General features: G+C 42.6%; 1 protein-coding gene across 1 annotated transcript in view; it reads right to left on the minus strand.

Moving 5' to 3' along the window:
- Dock4 (dedicator of cytokinesis 4) overlaps positions 1–17,615 on the minus strand; it is a 370,554-nt gene that overhangs the window by 111,101 nt on the left and 241,838 nt on the right. Inside the window, 3 exon segments of the mRNA XM_040743206.1 lie at positions 55–152; positions 5,909–6,065; positions 14,662–14,768. Coding sequence (XP_040599140.1) covers positions 55–152; positions 5,909–6,065; positions 14,662–14,768 — 362 coding nt within the window.

A 17,615-nucleotide genomic window follows, 5' to 3' on the forward strand; every position in this document is an offset into this window, starting at 1 on the left:
ACAGCCGCCTCCTCCCAGTGTTCCTAGTCCAAGCGATAAAGAAGCAGCGTATACCTTTACTATCTCTGAGCCATCGATTTCTTTTAACTTAGACAGACAGCCTGTGATCTTGTCTGGGTGGGTTCTCCATTTCAAAAGATCAAGCATATCACCTTTTCAAACAGAAAAGGAAGATTAATTGCTTTGTAGAGAACAGCCCCTCTCATGAACGTGCTCAACTGGCAAAGCTGACCTCTTGAATGTACCGCCTACCCCATGCCCACACTGGGACCAGCTGCTCTACTCTAGGATGGGCCTTTGCTTAAGAGTATGTTGGCTATCTCCCCTAATCCCCAGACTCCTGCTCACTGCTCAGTTTCTCCAGCTAGGCGGTGCTGCCAGGGAAGGCACTCTATGATGGGGGGAATGTCCTTCTGTATATATGTTTCGCTTATTGGTTAATGAATAAAACACCGATTGGTCAGTAGCCAGGTAGGAAGTATAGGTGGGGCTACCAGAAAATTCTGGGAAGAGGAAGGCAGAGAGGAGCCTGGGGAGTTGCCATCTATCTATTGGGAAGGTAGGATGCCAGGGCATTCTCGGGTACACCAAGACGACGTGGAAATACTTAGATTAATAGATGGGTTAATAATTAAGAGAGATAGCCAGTAAGAAGCCTGAGCCATCATCGGCCAAACAGTTTATAATTAATATGAGCCTCAGTGTGTTTATTTGGGACTAAATGGCTGCAGGACGAGGCGGAACAGAAACCTCCATCTTCAGCTCTATTCCTTCCACATGTCCCTATCTTGTAGAAGCACTTATCTTTTGGCTGAAGGTCTCTACACCCCAACTTGACTGTAAACTTCAAGAGAGTAGAGCTGAGCATGGCCCAATTATATCCCTAGAACTGAGAACACTGTAAACAGCCAATATACATCTGCAGTAATATTTTCTGCTATCTCATAGTAAAATGGGAGTTTCCCAGGAAGTAGGAACCTGCTTGATTCATGCTTAGACACCTAAACATGAACACTCTTCCTAGCAACCGATTCTACCCAGCAATGAAGGTCTTCTTGATTGTTAAGGTGACTCAAACCTTAGGACCTCACATTGTCAGCGTACTGTGACAACTGCTCAGTCTACTAGTAGACCATCTAGTGAATCTTAGGAATAAAGAGTGCCTGCTTCTGGCTTTCTGGGCCATCTTCTACCACAGTTTATGAACAAGCATACAGGCCTACCTCTTCAGTTAGCTTCTGAAACTGACAGGTGGATTCACTGTTCAATAAGCCTTTTAGGATTAGAAGGGACAAACTTTGCCCCCCCATCTTTCTAGGGGAAAATTTAGACTGTTCCAGGGAGGTGATATCATGGCCTAAGCTTCCTTAGACTCCAAAGGATCAGGGGATGATGGCATTTGGCAGTCACTAAGGACAGTAAGAACTGTCCATCTAGGGAAGGCAAGGGACAGAAGAACCTGTCAGGCTAGCCTGTGCTCTGAAGTCAAGAGATGGGCCAGAGAGGATTGTCCATATTGAACAGCAAAAAATTCACTTCAAAGCCCTGGTTTTGAGATGAACCCAAACAGGGCTTGCTGAGAATCCAAATGACCAACAAGGAAACAATGACAACAACCAATGTTATTCAAAACTGTATGAAACCAAGGAAGTAGTTAAGGGGAGAAGGGTTACATGGAGAAAACAGGAAGAGAATCTACCAAAGCCATATCAAGAGAAAAACTGAAAAGAAGGACTGGAGAGGGAAAACTCCATTGCAAATCAAGGGTTCTTAATATGGAAAGCAAACTCTGAAACACTCTAAAGCCCAGAACCATCTGTCCTCATACAATGGAGCAGTCAGAACGCTGACACAGAGACTGCTGTATACAACTATCTTTCAGGCCACATACATAGGGTGAACATGAGACACAGGCGAATCTCCTGTTTAGACTTGGGTCTCATCCTGCAAATGTTTCACGCATATGCAAATACCACCCAATCCAAAACCTCCAACACCGAGCCCTATACCAAATAGAAATGTTTATCTACAATAAACACAGATAAGAGAAAGAGGATTTCGTATGAAAACGTGAAGAAAATTTTAGGAATTGATTTCAAGACACAAATTTATAAATGAGTTCATTAAAGAAACTCTCATATTGTTTAATATTCATATCTAACTCAGACATCCTGCAGCAGTATAAGTGAACCCTTTGGAAAACTGACCGGTTGTAGTTACAGCATCAGACATTTCAGGGAGAGCTCCACTACAGCCCTGTATAGCTCTTTTACTCTCCTGGGTAGTTTGCTTTGTCTTTCTCTCCTTCCTCTGACATCAAATTTCAGGATGCTACCCTTCCTTAGCATCTTCTCTTTTGAAGTCTCCCAATGTGTTTTTTCCTGGTATCTCTTCCTGATTCCCATTCTACCCGCATCCCAGCTGTTATTCCTTGCCCTGGCTCTTCCTTCCATTTGTCTAAAGAAGAGGCAACTGAAGGACATCACATCCCCGAGCAATGTAGAGAGGAAAGAGCGGTCCTGAGGCAGCAGTGGTGAACTGTGCATAGGACTTCATGAGCAGAGTCAGAAAACTGACTGTGGTGTTCCAGGCAGTCCCTTCTTTCCTGGAGGCTGAAGAGTCTCAATGAGGCCTGCTCATACTACAGTGAATTAAAGAGCAGATGAGTTATGTCTGTCTGTGTGAACATCCTTGTAGAAATGAAGGCATTCTAAAGGGACAGTTGTGTCATCTCCTTAGCTATCTGCCTATTGAAACAATGGTCCCAATGAAATTGGAATTTCCCTTGAAATCTCATCCTGGGAGAAAGAAAAGGCTGGAAGCCTGATGCCACCCAGAGGAGAAACTTGTCTCCCAGGAAGAGATTCCTCCTCATAGTTCTGACAACTTGTCATACCTCCTTGCAAGAGTGACTAAAGTGGAGACAACGGCAGAAAGGACCACCCCATGGCTGGGATTGCTCAGGTTAGTACATCCGTGCTCTCTCTTTAAACCTAAGAACCCTACAGTCAGTCTTGGGAGCTCACCAGATCTTTTATTTGTTCCTATCTACAATGTGGCTGCATTGAATAAATCTCCTTTCCACTATTAATTTGTCTGTGTACTGGACAAGCCCAATTTGTTAGACTGATCAGAGCCCAGGCTCTGACCTTTACAACTATAGTCAGTTGTATATATACACAGTATTCAGAGTTAAGGCAAAATTGTCACCTCCTAGGTCTGCTTCAGTCATCTGAAGGTATGCTAGATGGAAATCAGGAGAAATGATGTACCACCAAGATGATTAATTTTCTACATTCTATTCAAGGAGCATTTATCAAGTATACTCTTTGCATCTAGTCTACCAAGCATAAATGAAGATATAGTTACTCCTTACTTGTGTGTGTGTGTGTGTGTGTGTATCTGTGTATTTGAGACATGGTCTCATGTAGCCTAGGCTGGCCTAGAACTCACTATGCAGGCAAGGAAGGCCTTGAACTCTTGATCCTCCTGCTTGTGCCTCCCAAGCCCTGGGACTGCAGACCTGTAGCACCACACCTAGCCTCCAATTCCTGTAAAGAAGTCTGAAGGATCTACTTGATCTGTCCATCAGAAATATCTGCTGAGTGGTGTAGATTTGGAGCACTAGCCATGAACAATGCTGGATTCTACATAGCAAGAAGAGGCAGACCTACCAGGAGTCCTAAGTGCTGATCAGCTCTGAGAGACTACTCCAGGAGACCACATCATTTGCTAAGTGTCCAGTTGTCATGGGAATGTCATTTGTGTTTTTTCCAAGTGAAGTAAAATGAGGGGGGACACCAATTTAGTTTCACATTGGAACTGGAATTAATTCCAATTTGTTTCTACATAAAGATGTATGCCTAGGATGCAAATCTCAGACAGAGACTGACTCTCCACACCAACCCCTTCCTATCTTTTGAAATCCACTATTCATTTCTTGTCTCATCCTGAGATGACTTAATTGACAAGGTTAATTGACACCAACTGAGTCGTGAAGCATGTTTTAGTATCCTTAGTGAGTCAGGAGCCCCACAAAATAATGATCCCATCTTCATACAGTCAGACATTTACTATAAGGATTTCATGATAGTTAATTTTTGGTATTTACATGAAAAATTTCTCTTGGTTTTATTAGGAAGCAGCTTTGAGTCTCTAGGACCTGGTTTCTCCTATCTTATGTTTATAATTCTACCACCCTAAGCCATAGAACTATGGCAAATTCAGACAATCTTATCATTGTTTACCTGCAAATATGTCTATACCCTAATTCCTAGAAATTGTATGTTTACCTTATATTAACAAAGAAACTTCCTAATATGCTTAAATTTCTGATAACAAGGAGATACAATTAATTGGTTTTTCCAAGAAATGTAATCACAAGGAACCTTAAAAAATTGTAGAGGGCCGGGCAGTGGTGGCGCATGCCTTTAATCCCAGCACTCGGGAGGCAGAGGCAGGCGGATCTCTGTGAGTACGAGGCTGGGCTGGACCAACAGCCTCCAAAACAATACAGAGAAACCCTGTCTCGTAAAACCAAAAAAGAAAAAACAAACAAAAAAATTGTAGAGGGTCAGAGTTAGAGAATTTTGAGGATGTTGCCCTGGTAGCTTCTAAAGAAAGAAGGGACCATGATCTGAGCAATGCGGACCTCTTCTAGAAACTAGAAAAGATGAGAAAAGATAGACTTTCCTGTATATCCCCCAGAAGAGAGGCAGCGTCACTAACATGAAAGGGATGTATATCTGCCTCCAGAACCATAGTAAATTTTTGTCTTCAAGCCAGATAGTTTGTGGTTATTGTTATAGCAACAATATCCAAAAAATAAAATCTTGAAACATCCCAGTTAGGACATTTAATTAGCAGTAAGAGCTACATAGACACACAAATACCCTCTGTAGGATGAATATAAATTTCGTCTGGGGAGTCAATTGATTTTATTATCTTCACAACCTCCATAGCAAACACCTGAGTTTTGGGAAATGCTTTATTTACAGTCCTTGAGTCAAGTCAGCAGATGTCAGATTTAAGTCAAACCACTAAACACGGGAACACGGGATACTAATAATAAGACTAGACAGTCTTAACACAACTTTGTGTCTTATGTGAATATAGTATCCTCGCTACTGAGAGGGGATAAAAAGGGAGTCACTACTGCAGCGCTATGTTTTTGCTGCCTTTTTGACACTACATTCTGAGACAACTATTTCTTTCCACAAACCGTCTCAACATACAAAAAAAAAAAAAGCATAGATATAGGAGCTGCATGAAATACGATGCCTTGAAATAAAGTGATTCCTTTCAACATATTGCATCTAATTTACTAATATGGCATTCAGGGTGCTAGCCAGAAGCCATATATGGCAACCATGAAAAATTAAAAAATGTTTAATTTACTTCTTTCATTACAGACACAGTTTTTATAACAACTTGCCAAGGAGATGCACTTGATTTATTAATCATAACTTGCTAAACAATGAATGACATAAAAAGCAATGCTACAGGAGAAAGGCAATATCCATCTAATTAAACAAAAACAACACACATGCAGTTAGCACTGCGTATGGGGCTATAAAACAAGAGATTTAAAGTGGAAGTACTTTTATCTTTCTTTGTGTTAAGTGCAGCTTAGTTTTTAATGGGCTATTTGAGGAGTTAGTTAACACTCAGCTTTCAACACTGGGTTAATTCCTTAGTCATTAAGTTACAGGCATGAGGTCACTACTGTGTTCACTCGATTAGAAGTCCTAAATGAAAGGATCAACAACTAGTGCTAAGTTCTTAAATACTTTCACCCTTCCTGAATATGCTTACCAAAATACATACAGTTCGAACGTGCCCTTAGGTGGGGGACTGTCAAGTAAAATGGTTTCGTATATCCCTTAGGTGTGGGGCTTTCATGCATTACCATTTTGAGTGAGTTTTGTAGAGCAGAGAAAAGATGTTATCCAAAAGGACTCCTTTGTGGCCTTCATGGTTTGATTATTGTTCCCAAGGAAGATGACCTTGGAAAAGGGAAGCTTGAGGTAGCGGGTAGTATCCTGAAGGTTTGTGTTTTCTTCACACTGTGAAAAAATATTAAGAACAGGAGGGGAGATCTCAGAAGATTATTAAGCACAATTTCCTCTTCTAGCATTTATGAACTAGAAACATTCCGAATAGCATTATAAACAGAATTTGGCTTTTCTGGAAAATCCACCAAAAATGTGTAAAAGAATTAAGTATGGATTGAGTTCCTAGCTCTGTCACTCCCAATGTGAATGATGCTGTCAGGATATTGAACAACCAGGATTCCTGTTGTCCTTGCCTAAAGCCTCATTGTCTTGTTAGAAGACTTAGATTATATGTAGGCTTTAACATGGTCTGGGAGACAGTAGAAATGCCAAGGAAAGAAGATGCTTCCACTTCTCCAATATGTCATGTAAGAGCTGTTGAACTATCATTACCTTGAAAACCACCAGTAAAGGAAATAGTATTTTAGGTGACCTAACTGTCCCGTGGGATGAGGAAATACTCTTTCAAATAAAATGTTAGCTGTGTTTCCCCCAGATCCAATCCCCCAGTCTCATTCCCAGCTCTGCAGGAAAACACCTGTGGCAGTCTCCTGTGGATCCCACAGACTTCCCCTTTCTAACTTCCTTCCTCCCCTGTGGGGCTTTGTCTCAGCCCCAATCCCAGAAGGCATACACTGCTAACTCAAGGGCCACATCTCCTAGGGGAACAACTGGGCTGACTGTGGATTCACACCCCCACATCCACACCTCCCCCAGATCCAATCCCCCCAGTTTCATAATCACCAGATCTGCAGCAGGAAACCGACCTGGTCTCCCTTTCCTCTCTGACTCCATCCCCACCAGATTACAAAGATCTTCACCTCCAACCTTCCTTCCCCCAACTCACCCCATTATCCCAGCCTCCAACACCAGCAGGCATACCCTGGGAACACGCCAGCTGAACAGGCTAGGGAAACAGGTCCTTAGACAATGTCCTAATAGGCAGCATACAGCCACCACACTTTCCTAAAGTCCAGGCAGCAAGCAGAAACCAAAGAGCAAAACACTCACCCATCAGAGACATCATCACCCAGACCTACAATCACCACAGTCCCAGATGTCTAGATGTCATCTTAAAACACAATCAATAACAGCAGGCACAATATGTCTGCATCCAAGCCCAGCAATGATCAGTATTCTAAGATAGCTGAAGCCCAAGAAAAAGACCTAAAAACAGCCTGTATGACGATGACAGAGGTCCATAAGATATGAATAAATGCCTTAAATAAATCCAGGAAACCATAGACAAAATGTATGCAGAAATGGATAAATTTCTTAAAGAAATCCAGAAGAAACACAAACAGTGCAAGGAAATAAATAAAATAGTTCACGGCCTGAAGATGGATGCAGAACTGATGAAGAGAACTCAAATAGAGAAGACGCTGGAAAATTTGGGGAATTAGAACAGGGACCACAGTGGAAAGTTTCACCAACAGAATACAAGAGATGGAAGAGAGTCTTGGGTGCTGAAGATATGACAGAAAAAAATGGATATATTAGTCAAAGAAAATGCTAAATTAAAAAAATCTCTTCACACAAAATATCCAGGAAATCTGGGACACTACAAAAAGACAAAAATCTAAGAATAATACAAGAATAGAGGAGGAAGAAGAAAACCAGTTCATAGGCCAAGAAAATGTTTTCTCGGCAACATCACAGAAAAAGACTTCGCTAACCTAAAGAAGGAGATGGCTAGAAAGTTACAAGAAGCATACAGAACTCCAAATAGATTGAACCAGAAAAGTAAGTCCCTTTGGCACATATGGTTTGAAAGAAAATGGCCCTCAAAGGGAGTGGCACTATTAGGAGGCATGTCTTTGTTGGGATAGGTATGGCCTTGCTGGAGAAAGTGTGCCACTGTGGGGGGACAGGCTTTGAGATCTCTTATGGTCAAGATACCACCTAGTGTGTTAGTTCACTTCCTGTAGCCTGCACAAGATGTAGAACTCTCAGCTGCTTCTTCAGCACCATGTCTGCCTGCTTCCCCCCATGATGACAATGGAGAGGTGTGAGCTGTCATGTAGGCGCTGGGAATTGAACCCAGGTCCCCTGGAAGAACAGCCAATGCTCTTAACTGCCCCCTATACACATATTTTTAAGTCCTCAGGAAAGACCTCTCTAGTGAGTTGAGACATACAGTCAGAATATTACAAGATGTTCTTGCCAGCAGCATTGCCCTGAAACACTCGTGTTAATATATAAACACTTCACATTCTCTTCTGCTGTCACATTCCAAATGCTTTCTTCTTTTCTTCAAGACATGTTCTATAGACTGCAGACTTCAGAAAATGTATGCAGTTTAAAGACAAATTATAAAGTAAATACTTAAAATTCAGCTATTCCCAAACGTCGTCCTGAAGAAATTCTAGTCCTGTAGAACTATCTTTAACTGCAGCTCCCTTCCCTCAACTGACTGGCTCTTGGTTTCTCCTGGCATCATCTTGGGATTCCTGCCTAAGCTCCATTATTGTTAAGGCATTGACCACTCCATGGGGCCAGATGGCTGTTCTGGATCTACTGGGAGCTATGCTAAATCTACTTGTAGCCCAGAATCATGACCAGGTCAATTCCACCAATACAGGTTGACTTCGCCTGCCCACCAGTTCAAGGCACTAACACATAGCATCCAAAGTATGGAACATGACACCTCAACGTCTTCCTGTAGTTAAACTATCACACTCCAGTATAAAATACAACCATCAATACGAACAGCACTGCGAACACAAAAGGTGTTTTAAGATATTCTATCAAGAATAGGGAGAGAAAGAGAGACAGACTGACAGAGACAGACACACAGACAGATAGAGACTGTATATTTTGCCCATCAACTAAGTAAAGCATGTAACCACTCTTGGTATCAATTTTAACCCATTTCTAAAAGTTTTAATAAAATACAAAGAAATTCTTGTCACATTGTTCTTCAAGGCTTTCATCATGCATAAATAATACACAACATAGACGCCCTACATTTGAAAACTAGTACAAGCAACCCTTACAAGTATTTACTAGGCACTGCCAGGTACTTCACACACACATTTTCTTTCCCAGCAATCTATAATGTGGAATATTCTGACCAACACATTTATATGATTTGCCTAATGTTGCAGTCAGCATCAGGATGGGAACAAAGCTTGTTTTCCTAGCAACCATGCCATACTGCCTTTCCCCACTAATCTTTTATCTCAGTTTTAAATATTGTGAAAGCAAAAGTGAACTTTGAGTTGCTTTCTTGATAAATATGGAATGCAAGGTTAGAAAGAAAAAAAAATGTCACTTTCTCCAAAAATTTATGCATGCCCAACACCATGGCGGAGGGCCCCAAGAGAAGTGAATGATCTCTTGAGAAGTAGACTTCGCGAGTCTTACAGTCAAATTGCAAGTCTAAGTCTCAAAACATGGGGTACAAAAGAGATTGTGGGACCTGGCTCTTTGGCAAGAGAAGCAGACAAGAGCAGAGGGAGCATGGTATATGAGTCTGGTAGCAAAACTAAAGACTTGGATTTGATGACAGAGACTCTAGGGAACAGGATTTGGTGGTAGAAATAAATAGAAAAAATGTTCTAGAAATTAGGTTATAGGGTAGGGGCAGATGACAGCATGGTTTTTAGCCAAAAAGTCTACATACTCTCCCACTAGGAAATGCAGAGCTCAGCGTTCACACACTACTAAGTGAGAACAGTTAAGCGGTAAGTTCTCTTATGGACTGCATGGAATGAACAGACATTGCTCAGCCAGGGAGGGGAATGGCCTATATGGAGAGAGTTGTCTAACAGTATGGACAAAGAGAGCAAGCAGGAAGCCCCAGTCACCTCTCCAGAAAAGGCTAAGTGTACTTGAGACATAAAGTGTGGTCAGCACTGCCAGTTATTGAACTGGAAATACCAAGTACATCAGAGTCATAGCTGTGTGTTTCCTTGGCTACAAATATGCTGTGTAGTCAGGAGGCAAGCTTGTCGTTATGGTAAAGTTTAGCTGTACCCTCAAACTACATGTAGCAGTACAGTGTGCATTATTTGCATTCTGGGAAACACCCATACACCTACCCTGGGCTTTGGTAAAAGTAATGTCTTCCTCATGAAACCTAGTGTAGGAATAGAGCAAGACACCATCATCATCAGAGAGTGTGTGCTGTTGTGGGACACACAGACACAGCTGAAGCAGATCCCAGGTTCCAGCAGACAGCTGGAGTAGATCTACTAGGGGAGAATTCGCTTTGCTGCTCTTTTAGAAACAAAGCTCCCTGAGACTGCTACTGGATTGGCGGGACAAAGCATGTGGCTGGCAGAGTAAAGGAGCGTTTGCTTTAACAGCCAACAATCCACACAGGTCATCTTAAAACGGGTTTATTACAAACTAGAGATGAGAGCGAGTCTTTTGACCACATTTGGGTCTGAAGTCAGGTCTTATGAGAGAGATGGGCTCCTTCACACTCTTACAGAAATATGTGAAGTAGCACTGGTGACCTCTGTCTTTGAGATTATACCTGCTGGATATCACTTAGTATGTGTGGTAGTTTGAATGTAACTGGCCCTCATAATGTCATAGGGAGTGGCACCTTAAGAGGTGTGGCTTTGTTGGAGGAAGTGTGTCACTGTGGGGGTGGGCACTGCGGTTTCCTATGTTTGGGACACCACTTAGTCCTGTTGCCTGCAAGATGTAGGACACTCAGCTCCAACACAATGTCTGCCTCCACATGGTCCCGCTCCCTGTCATGATGACAATGGACTGAAACTCTGAAACAGTAACCTGTGGTCATGGTGTCTCTTTGCAGCAATAAAAAACTTGAAGTAAGACAGGATCTGGTACCAGGGACTGGGGTATTGCTGTGATGGGCCTGACCATATATTTGATTGGAGGAATTTGGACTTTGGTACTTTGGGTTATAAAAGTAATGGAATGCTTTAAGCACTGATTAATGGGACATAGTCATAGAATCATGGAAGAAGGTGGTGCTAAGAATTATTTGAACTGTCAGGGGCTCACGCAAAAGGTTTCAGAGGAGAATTTTAGTATGTTGCCTAGAGATTGTTCTTGTGATATTTTGGTGAAGACGGGAGCTTCTTGTCTGAGGAGTCTGCCTTGAGGCTGAAGTGAAGAATTTTGGATTAATTCTGTTGGCAGAGGAAATCTCAAAACAGGCTAGTATAGACTCTGTCATGTGGTTTTAGTGGTAACTCTAATGAGGGTGTTCAATGACAAGGAGTAAGCTGAGTTGGGTAAATTACAAAATGAAAATTTTGAGGAGAAATAGAGCACCAGGAAGTACAATAGAGCTAAATTCTGTGTCCAAGGAGACAAATAGATTAAGAAATGAATAAAAGGAGTGCTGATTTCAGGGCAAGATCTCACCTAGCTAAGTTTCCAACTTGTGAAAAAGAACTAAAGAAAAGCTTAGAGTTGGGTGTGGGGGGGCACACCTTTAATACAAGCACTCAGAAGACAGAGGCTGTCAGATCTCTGAATTTGGTCTACAGAACTAATTTCAGGACAGCCAAACTTAGGCAGTGAAGCACAGAAAGCGGGTGAAGATGTAATTGAACGATGGGGCCATGTTCCAGCTCCAGCAAGCAGTAGTACGTGGCATCTTTGGCCATGTGGTCCTGGGTTTAGGGTTAAGCATAGAAGAAAGGAATTACGGAATAAAGCTGCTGAGGTCAGGCATGCATCAAGGGTGTCCCTGAATGGAGGCCTGGTAGAAAGGCCATTGTGTGAAACTGTGGAGGTGAAGCCTGGATTGCCTTGGGGAACCCAAGATGTTAGATATGCCAGAGTTGTAGATTACCTGCCCAGGAGAACTGTTAACAAGGAATGGAGTCAGCCTCAAGAGAAAGAAGTATGCTGCAGTCAACAAAGCTGAAAGGAGCTGGAGATCTGAAGAGCATTTTGACATCAGACATGGAGATGCAGAGTGTGGAGTTTGCCCTGCTGGTTTTCCATCTGCTTTGGTCCAGCATTTCCTCCCTATGCTTCCCTCCCTGCCTTTTAGAATGGCAATGTACATCCTGTGCAATTATATGTTGGAAGTATGTGATCTGTGCTTTGATTTTGATTTTTACAGGTGATGCCAGTTAATGGATTGCATGAATCTCAGAAGAGACTTTGAACTTTGTACTTTAAAACATTTTGAGACTGTGTGGTCATGGTATCTCTTCAAAGCCTTAAAAACCTTAACTAAGACAGTGTGCTCTTGGGAGTCTGCCATGGGACAGCATGCCCTGTGCTACCTGCTGACCATGGCCTAAGATGTGTGCCTCTGAATCACAGTGGTCAGCTATGAGTCTTCCAGAGAGGCAGCTTTACAACTATTTGTGATAGGGAGATCTGCATTATAATTTATTCATAGAAAGTTAAGGCAGCCAATCCCCAGTATGTTAATCAAATTAGAGTATACACCTTAGGGTTATAGAGAATTGAAACTACAGAAAGTGAGTGAGACTACTTGAAATTCTATAATACCAACTAATGAAAAACAGATTTAAATAATTCTTAGTGACAAAACACCTTCTCGTGGGAACTTTTTCAACAGAAACAGTCAACTGCTAGTGTTACTATATACCTATTAAATTCCTAATGTTTACCTATACTTCAATTCAGCATTAAAGATGCAACCAGGAAAGGGTCACTAGCCCTGGTTTGAAGGCCTTACATACCAGACGGCTGCACTCACGTGTTAAGACTGCTTTCAAAGTCCACTGCATACCAGCTTTGCTGGGGTAGGGAAGGGAGGCTTCAAGGGAAAGTGGGTATTTAAGCTCCATCATCCAGCAGAAGAGGGTGACCAAGTAGGCAAGGAAGGGATGAGCCGGTGTGTATGGGAGTAAGTGGTGGTGGTGGCGGGAAAGCCTGCCACTCACTGGCAGACACCGGAAGGCCATGTGGGCTCTGGAGTGGAGCCAGGAAACAGCCAACTGAATTAGTGGAAACTTACTGTGCATTCACAGAAACTTAAAAACCCTGTCTGGTAACAGTTTTGTATTACCTAGGCAGGTTCACTGTTACTGTGTTATTTGCTATTGTTTATGTAAAAGGTTACAACACAACCCACAAGCATATGCTTTGTAGTATGGGGTCGTGCCCCCCCCCCTCCCCGCCGCACGAGAAGGTCTTGAAACCAGACCTTATTTTCTTAAATAAGAAAACCCCAGTAGCTAGGCAGAGTTGACTGTGTCTGTGGTATCTGCTGCTTGAGAGGCTGAGGCATGAAGGCTGTACTTTGAGGGCAACTTGAGGCAACTCATCAAGACCCTTTCCAAGCATAAAAAGGGAGAGCTAGGGATGCAGATCGCTGGTACAGTGATCGCTCAGAAACGAGGACTTTCTCACCCCGGGTCTGTAGCCCCCGGGTGGGCAGAAGTGATACAGCGGAAGTTCTTCCAAGTGGTGGAAACAGATATCTCGGAGAACTGATGGGACCGAGGAGTGGGGACAGTGAGTGAAGACTCATTTTACGTGCGCTGGGGAGAGAGAGGAAATATGTGCCTGATAAAGAAAGAGGCAGAGTGCAGCGTATGCTCGCATCCCCAGTAAACGGCACTGGGCAGGAAACAGCTGCAGACACAGGGCACGGGAGGACGCGGGAAGAAAGTCCGGTGGGCTGCAGGTAGGACTGGCTTTGAAGAGAAGGCATCTTGCCTCATCCCCTGAGACAGGAAGCAGGAAGAGAGACAAGAGTGCAGACAAGGGCTCAGGTGGCCAGGAGAGGACACAGGAAGTTAGCAAAGTTCCTGTCTGGTGGCTTCTCTTTCCCCAATAGGAAAGCAGGAAGGAATCCTGGGGTCAGGCGATGGCAGACCCTCCCCAGCAGGAGGAGCATTCTGGAGAAATTGCATGCATCCTTAAACAATACATTTTATTCTGCATTTCATTTTATAAGTATTCTCTGACAATTTCTGGGCTGCTCCCGCTTTCTGAATTTTCATACAAATGTCTACACCAGTACACCTTGTTCCATTTGTTTTTTTGAGAATTGTGATTTAAAATAAAAGCAAAGGTTGTCACAACAAAGCACAGACAAAAATTTAAGTTTGTTTAACTTAACAAACTTGCCTCTGGGAATAAAGACTTATAAGATAGTGTATATTAGTAGTATATACAAAATTATCTCTAAGGTTTATTTAATCCCATCATAGCAACAGATAGGTCTTTGAGATTAACACCCCAGTCCATGCAAACAAATTTACTCCTAAATTAAGATGAAAAAATAAGTCTTTAAAAAATTACATTTCAGGGCTGAGGAGCTCAGTAGTTCATTTGACACTTGCCTGATGTTCCTAACTTGTAAGGAATAGATTTACTCCCAATATAAAAATATATGCAATTCTACATAGGTGTGTGTAATGTGCCATAGAAAATAAATAGAGAACTTAAGAGTAATACTTTCAGAATGATGCTGTTTTTGTTTGCAATTTTTTTTTAACATAAGGTCTCACTATGTAGACTTGAATCCAGAGATCTGCCTGCCTTCTGAGTGCTGGAATTAAAAAGAGTATACCTCCATGCCTGGGGTTCAAAATAAGCCATTTTAGTCATTGTTTCATCTTTTCTAAAGTTACAAGACATGCAGTCAATAACTCTGCCCTGCTTTTGACAGCCTATCACCAATTGGTACCTTATGCACGATGAGCTCGTGTGTGCCGTCTGGAAGGGTCCGCCCATCTTCTTGCATCAGGGGAACAAAAGAGAACCCAAACAACTTCTTCTCTCCTTTCTCCTTCGCTGTAAAGGAGAATAACGACTTGTTTATTCAAATGACATCTTATGGAAGAAGCATGGACATCAACGACCATGGCCCTGCCTCCTGCACACCCCAGGCCCTCCACCCAATGGAGAGCAGCTTTTGTGGTAGGACACCTGTCTGAACCATGTACTCATGCTTCCTAAGCTTTAGGTTGCATTTCCTGCCCAACTGTTTTCACAGGACTAGTTAGTTATCTGAAATTATGTTCTAAAAAACGTCTGGACTGTTGTTTCTGCTTCCTATCTTACTCCAGCCCCTCCATACTAAGCTTAATTAGGGGCAGAATTCTCACCTGTTTATTCATTTCAAACAGTGCCTGGGACATAGTAGGAGCTCAACAAATAGTGTTTAACGGAGGGAAGAATGGCCATGAGGAGCAATGCTTTGTCTATGGCCCTGTGTTCAAGCTCTGTGTGTGAGGACAGTGACCCCCTTGGAGTCGCTTCCCTGGCTTCTCCCAAGGCTCCTGGGAAGAAACTACAAACTGTAAGCTTCCATTAACTGTGGGTCGGCCACAGTGCTCAGCAAGACAGCGATGACATAGGGACCTTTCAGACACCTAATTAGGACAGGCTTGATGCCGATGATTCTTTTATTTACAGGAAAGGGACCAGGAATCAAGACTATTAAGCAGCTTGCTCTAGATATTTCAAGCCATTCCAGTCCTGCTGCTAAGCTCTTCTTCCTGGTTTGTGGGTATGTGAGTCGTAAGCGAAGGTCCAGGCAGGAGCCTATGAGAGCCCACGGCTTTCTTTCCGCTATGAGTGTGGCAGGGGACCATCACGCTTGAGCAGAGCAGCTCAGCTCTGGGCCCCAGGGAGACGTGAGCCGAGGAGTTAGATGCCTAGGGAATCTTGAACATTAGACAGGAGCTTTAGCCGATCACTCTTAACTAGCTACTGTCCCCACCACTTGATGAAGGGGGCGTGCAACCCCTAACAGGAGGACATCCCTGGATATGTGAACTCATTAAATGTGTGCTTCAAAAGAAGATTTCCCTTCAAATTAATTAATCTCAGCTCTAGGGAGAAAGTGGGAAAAGACTGATGTTTCTAAAGGCTACTCAGAATTACAGCAGAAGTCCCGAGGGTGAGGTTTCACCACAACAGTACAACAGTTCCTGATGTAGATGACTTGTTCAGAAATAATTCTTGAATCTTATTTGACTATCTTTTTTATGTAGTTTGTAATATTCAATTAAAAAACAAATAATACAGATTCTGTGGCAAGGAAAATTGATACAGATAAGAAACAAAACAATAGTTTTTTTTCAAATTAGCCTTGGGTTATAAAACACTGATGTTAAAGATTGTGGCCACTTGTCCTAAGCGAGTTGAATGGAATGAACAGACATCTGCATAGTAGAATGCTTTTTACTAACAAAATGCCATAATTCTTGGCCGGTCCCTCCTAACTTTCAAGGGCATTCTTCTTAGTATTCTCCAATAATTCTTCCTGCTCCAGCCCATTCCAGTGTCCTCTCCTCCTTCCTCTTCTCTCTCTACTTCCTATTTCTGTGTCAGCCATTCATACTGCCTTCTAAATCTTTTGCCTCCCCACTTCCATTGTAAGTCTATCCTGGTTAAATCTAACTTGTAGTTCATTCCATGCAAACTAGACTAACTCACTTTAATTACCAGATAGTGACCCCATGGCTCCTTCACTGGACAAACCTTCTCCATTTCCCTAAGCAGTTTTCTCACTTTCTAGCCCCACCCCATGGGAGCCACTGAACCCACTGAGCATTTCCCTATCTCCCTTTCACCTTTTCCAAACTGAGGTATACCTGAAGCCACTCAGCATTTGCTCTCTTCAGACCGGCTTGCTCACTTTACGGTATTCACACAAGGCTCTTTCTTGTATCTGCACGCTTTTCGTACATGTACAGATTGATGGCACATATATTTTTGAAACTGGACTATAATTACATAATTTTATCCTTTTCCTACTCTTACTTGTAACTAATACTTGGGTTTAGATAACCGGTATCTAACTCTTGGCATTAGATAATCAACCAGAGGGGTAGGGGGGTTGCTCTTCCCTTGGGAAGACTCTTTCTCCTGATCTCAGCATTAGTTTCCTGCAGTTCTTTAGGATTAGGCCCTGTGGGGATTTCCTCTCCCACATTAGCATGTCTATTGGTGTGGTCCTTTTCCAGACCTTGTTTAGGCAGCCAAGCTGATGACACTTCATAAGTGTTCTTATTGTCTCTTTGCAAGATGGAGACCACTGGAGAGAATCACAACAGATCAGAATGCGGAGAACCAGTGACCGTATGTACCCAGGCTCAATGAATACCTCTACAACATAGCTCTCATGCTCAAGGCTTGAGGATCGTAAGGCAAGAGGCAGCAGAGATACTTTAATGGCAAGAACAGGAAGTGTGCTGTGAGATCGTGTCTCCTTGAAATGTCAGAAAAACCCCACCAATGAAGTCCGATTCATTTTTAAGTGCAGACAATTCATTTTTAAGTGCAGACAATTGTTTCACTGTCAATGTGTACGAAAGTTTAATTATCCAGTTACCCATCAAAGAACATGTTGGTTGTTTGCAAGTTGGACAGTCAGGATACATCTGCTCTTAGCATCTGTGAACAGGTTTTTGTGTGGACATAAGTTTTAAACTACTTTAGGTACATGCTCAAAGAAGCACAACTCTAGAAAGTGTGGTGAGGCTGAGCCTCCTTCATGACAGCAGTGTCCTGCCTTGCAGTCTTAGCATCAGTGAATGAATGAGCACTCCTGCTGTTCCACAATGCTGCCAGCATTGGTGCTGCCAGGATTTTGGTAATCCTAAAAGGTTTATGGTGGTACACGACTACCAC

The sequence above is a fragment of the Mesocricetus auratus genome, unplaced genomic scaffold (assembly GCF_017639785.1).
Source record: "Mesocricetus auratus isolate SY011 unplaced genomic scaffold, BCM_Maur_2.0 Super-Scaffold_15014, whole genome shotgun sequence".
Lineage (NCBI taxonomy): Eukaryota > Metazoa > Chordata > Mammalia > Rodentia > Cricetidae > Mesocricetus > Mesocricetus auratus.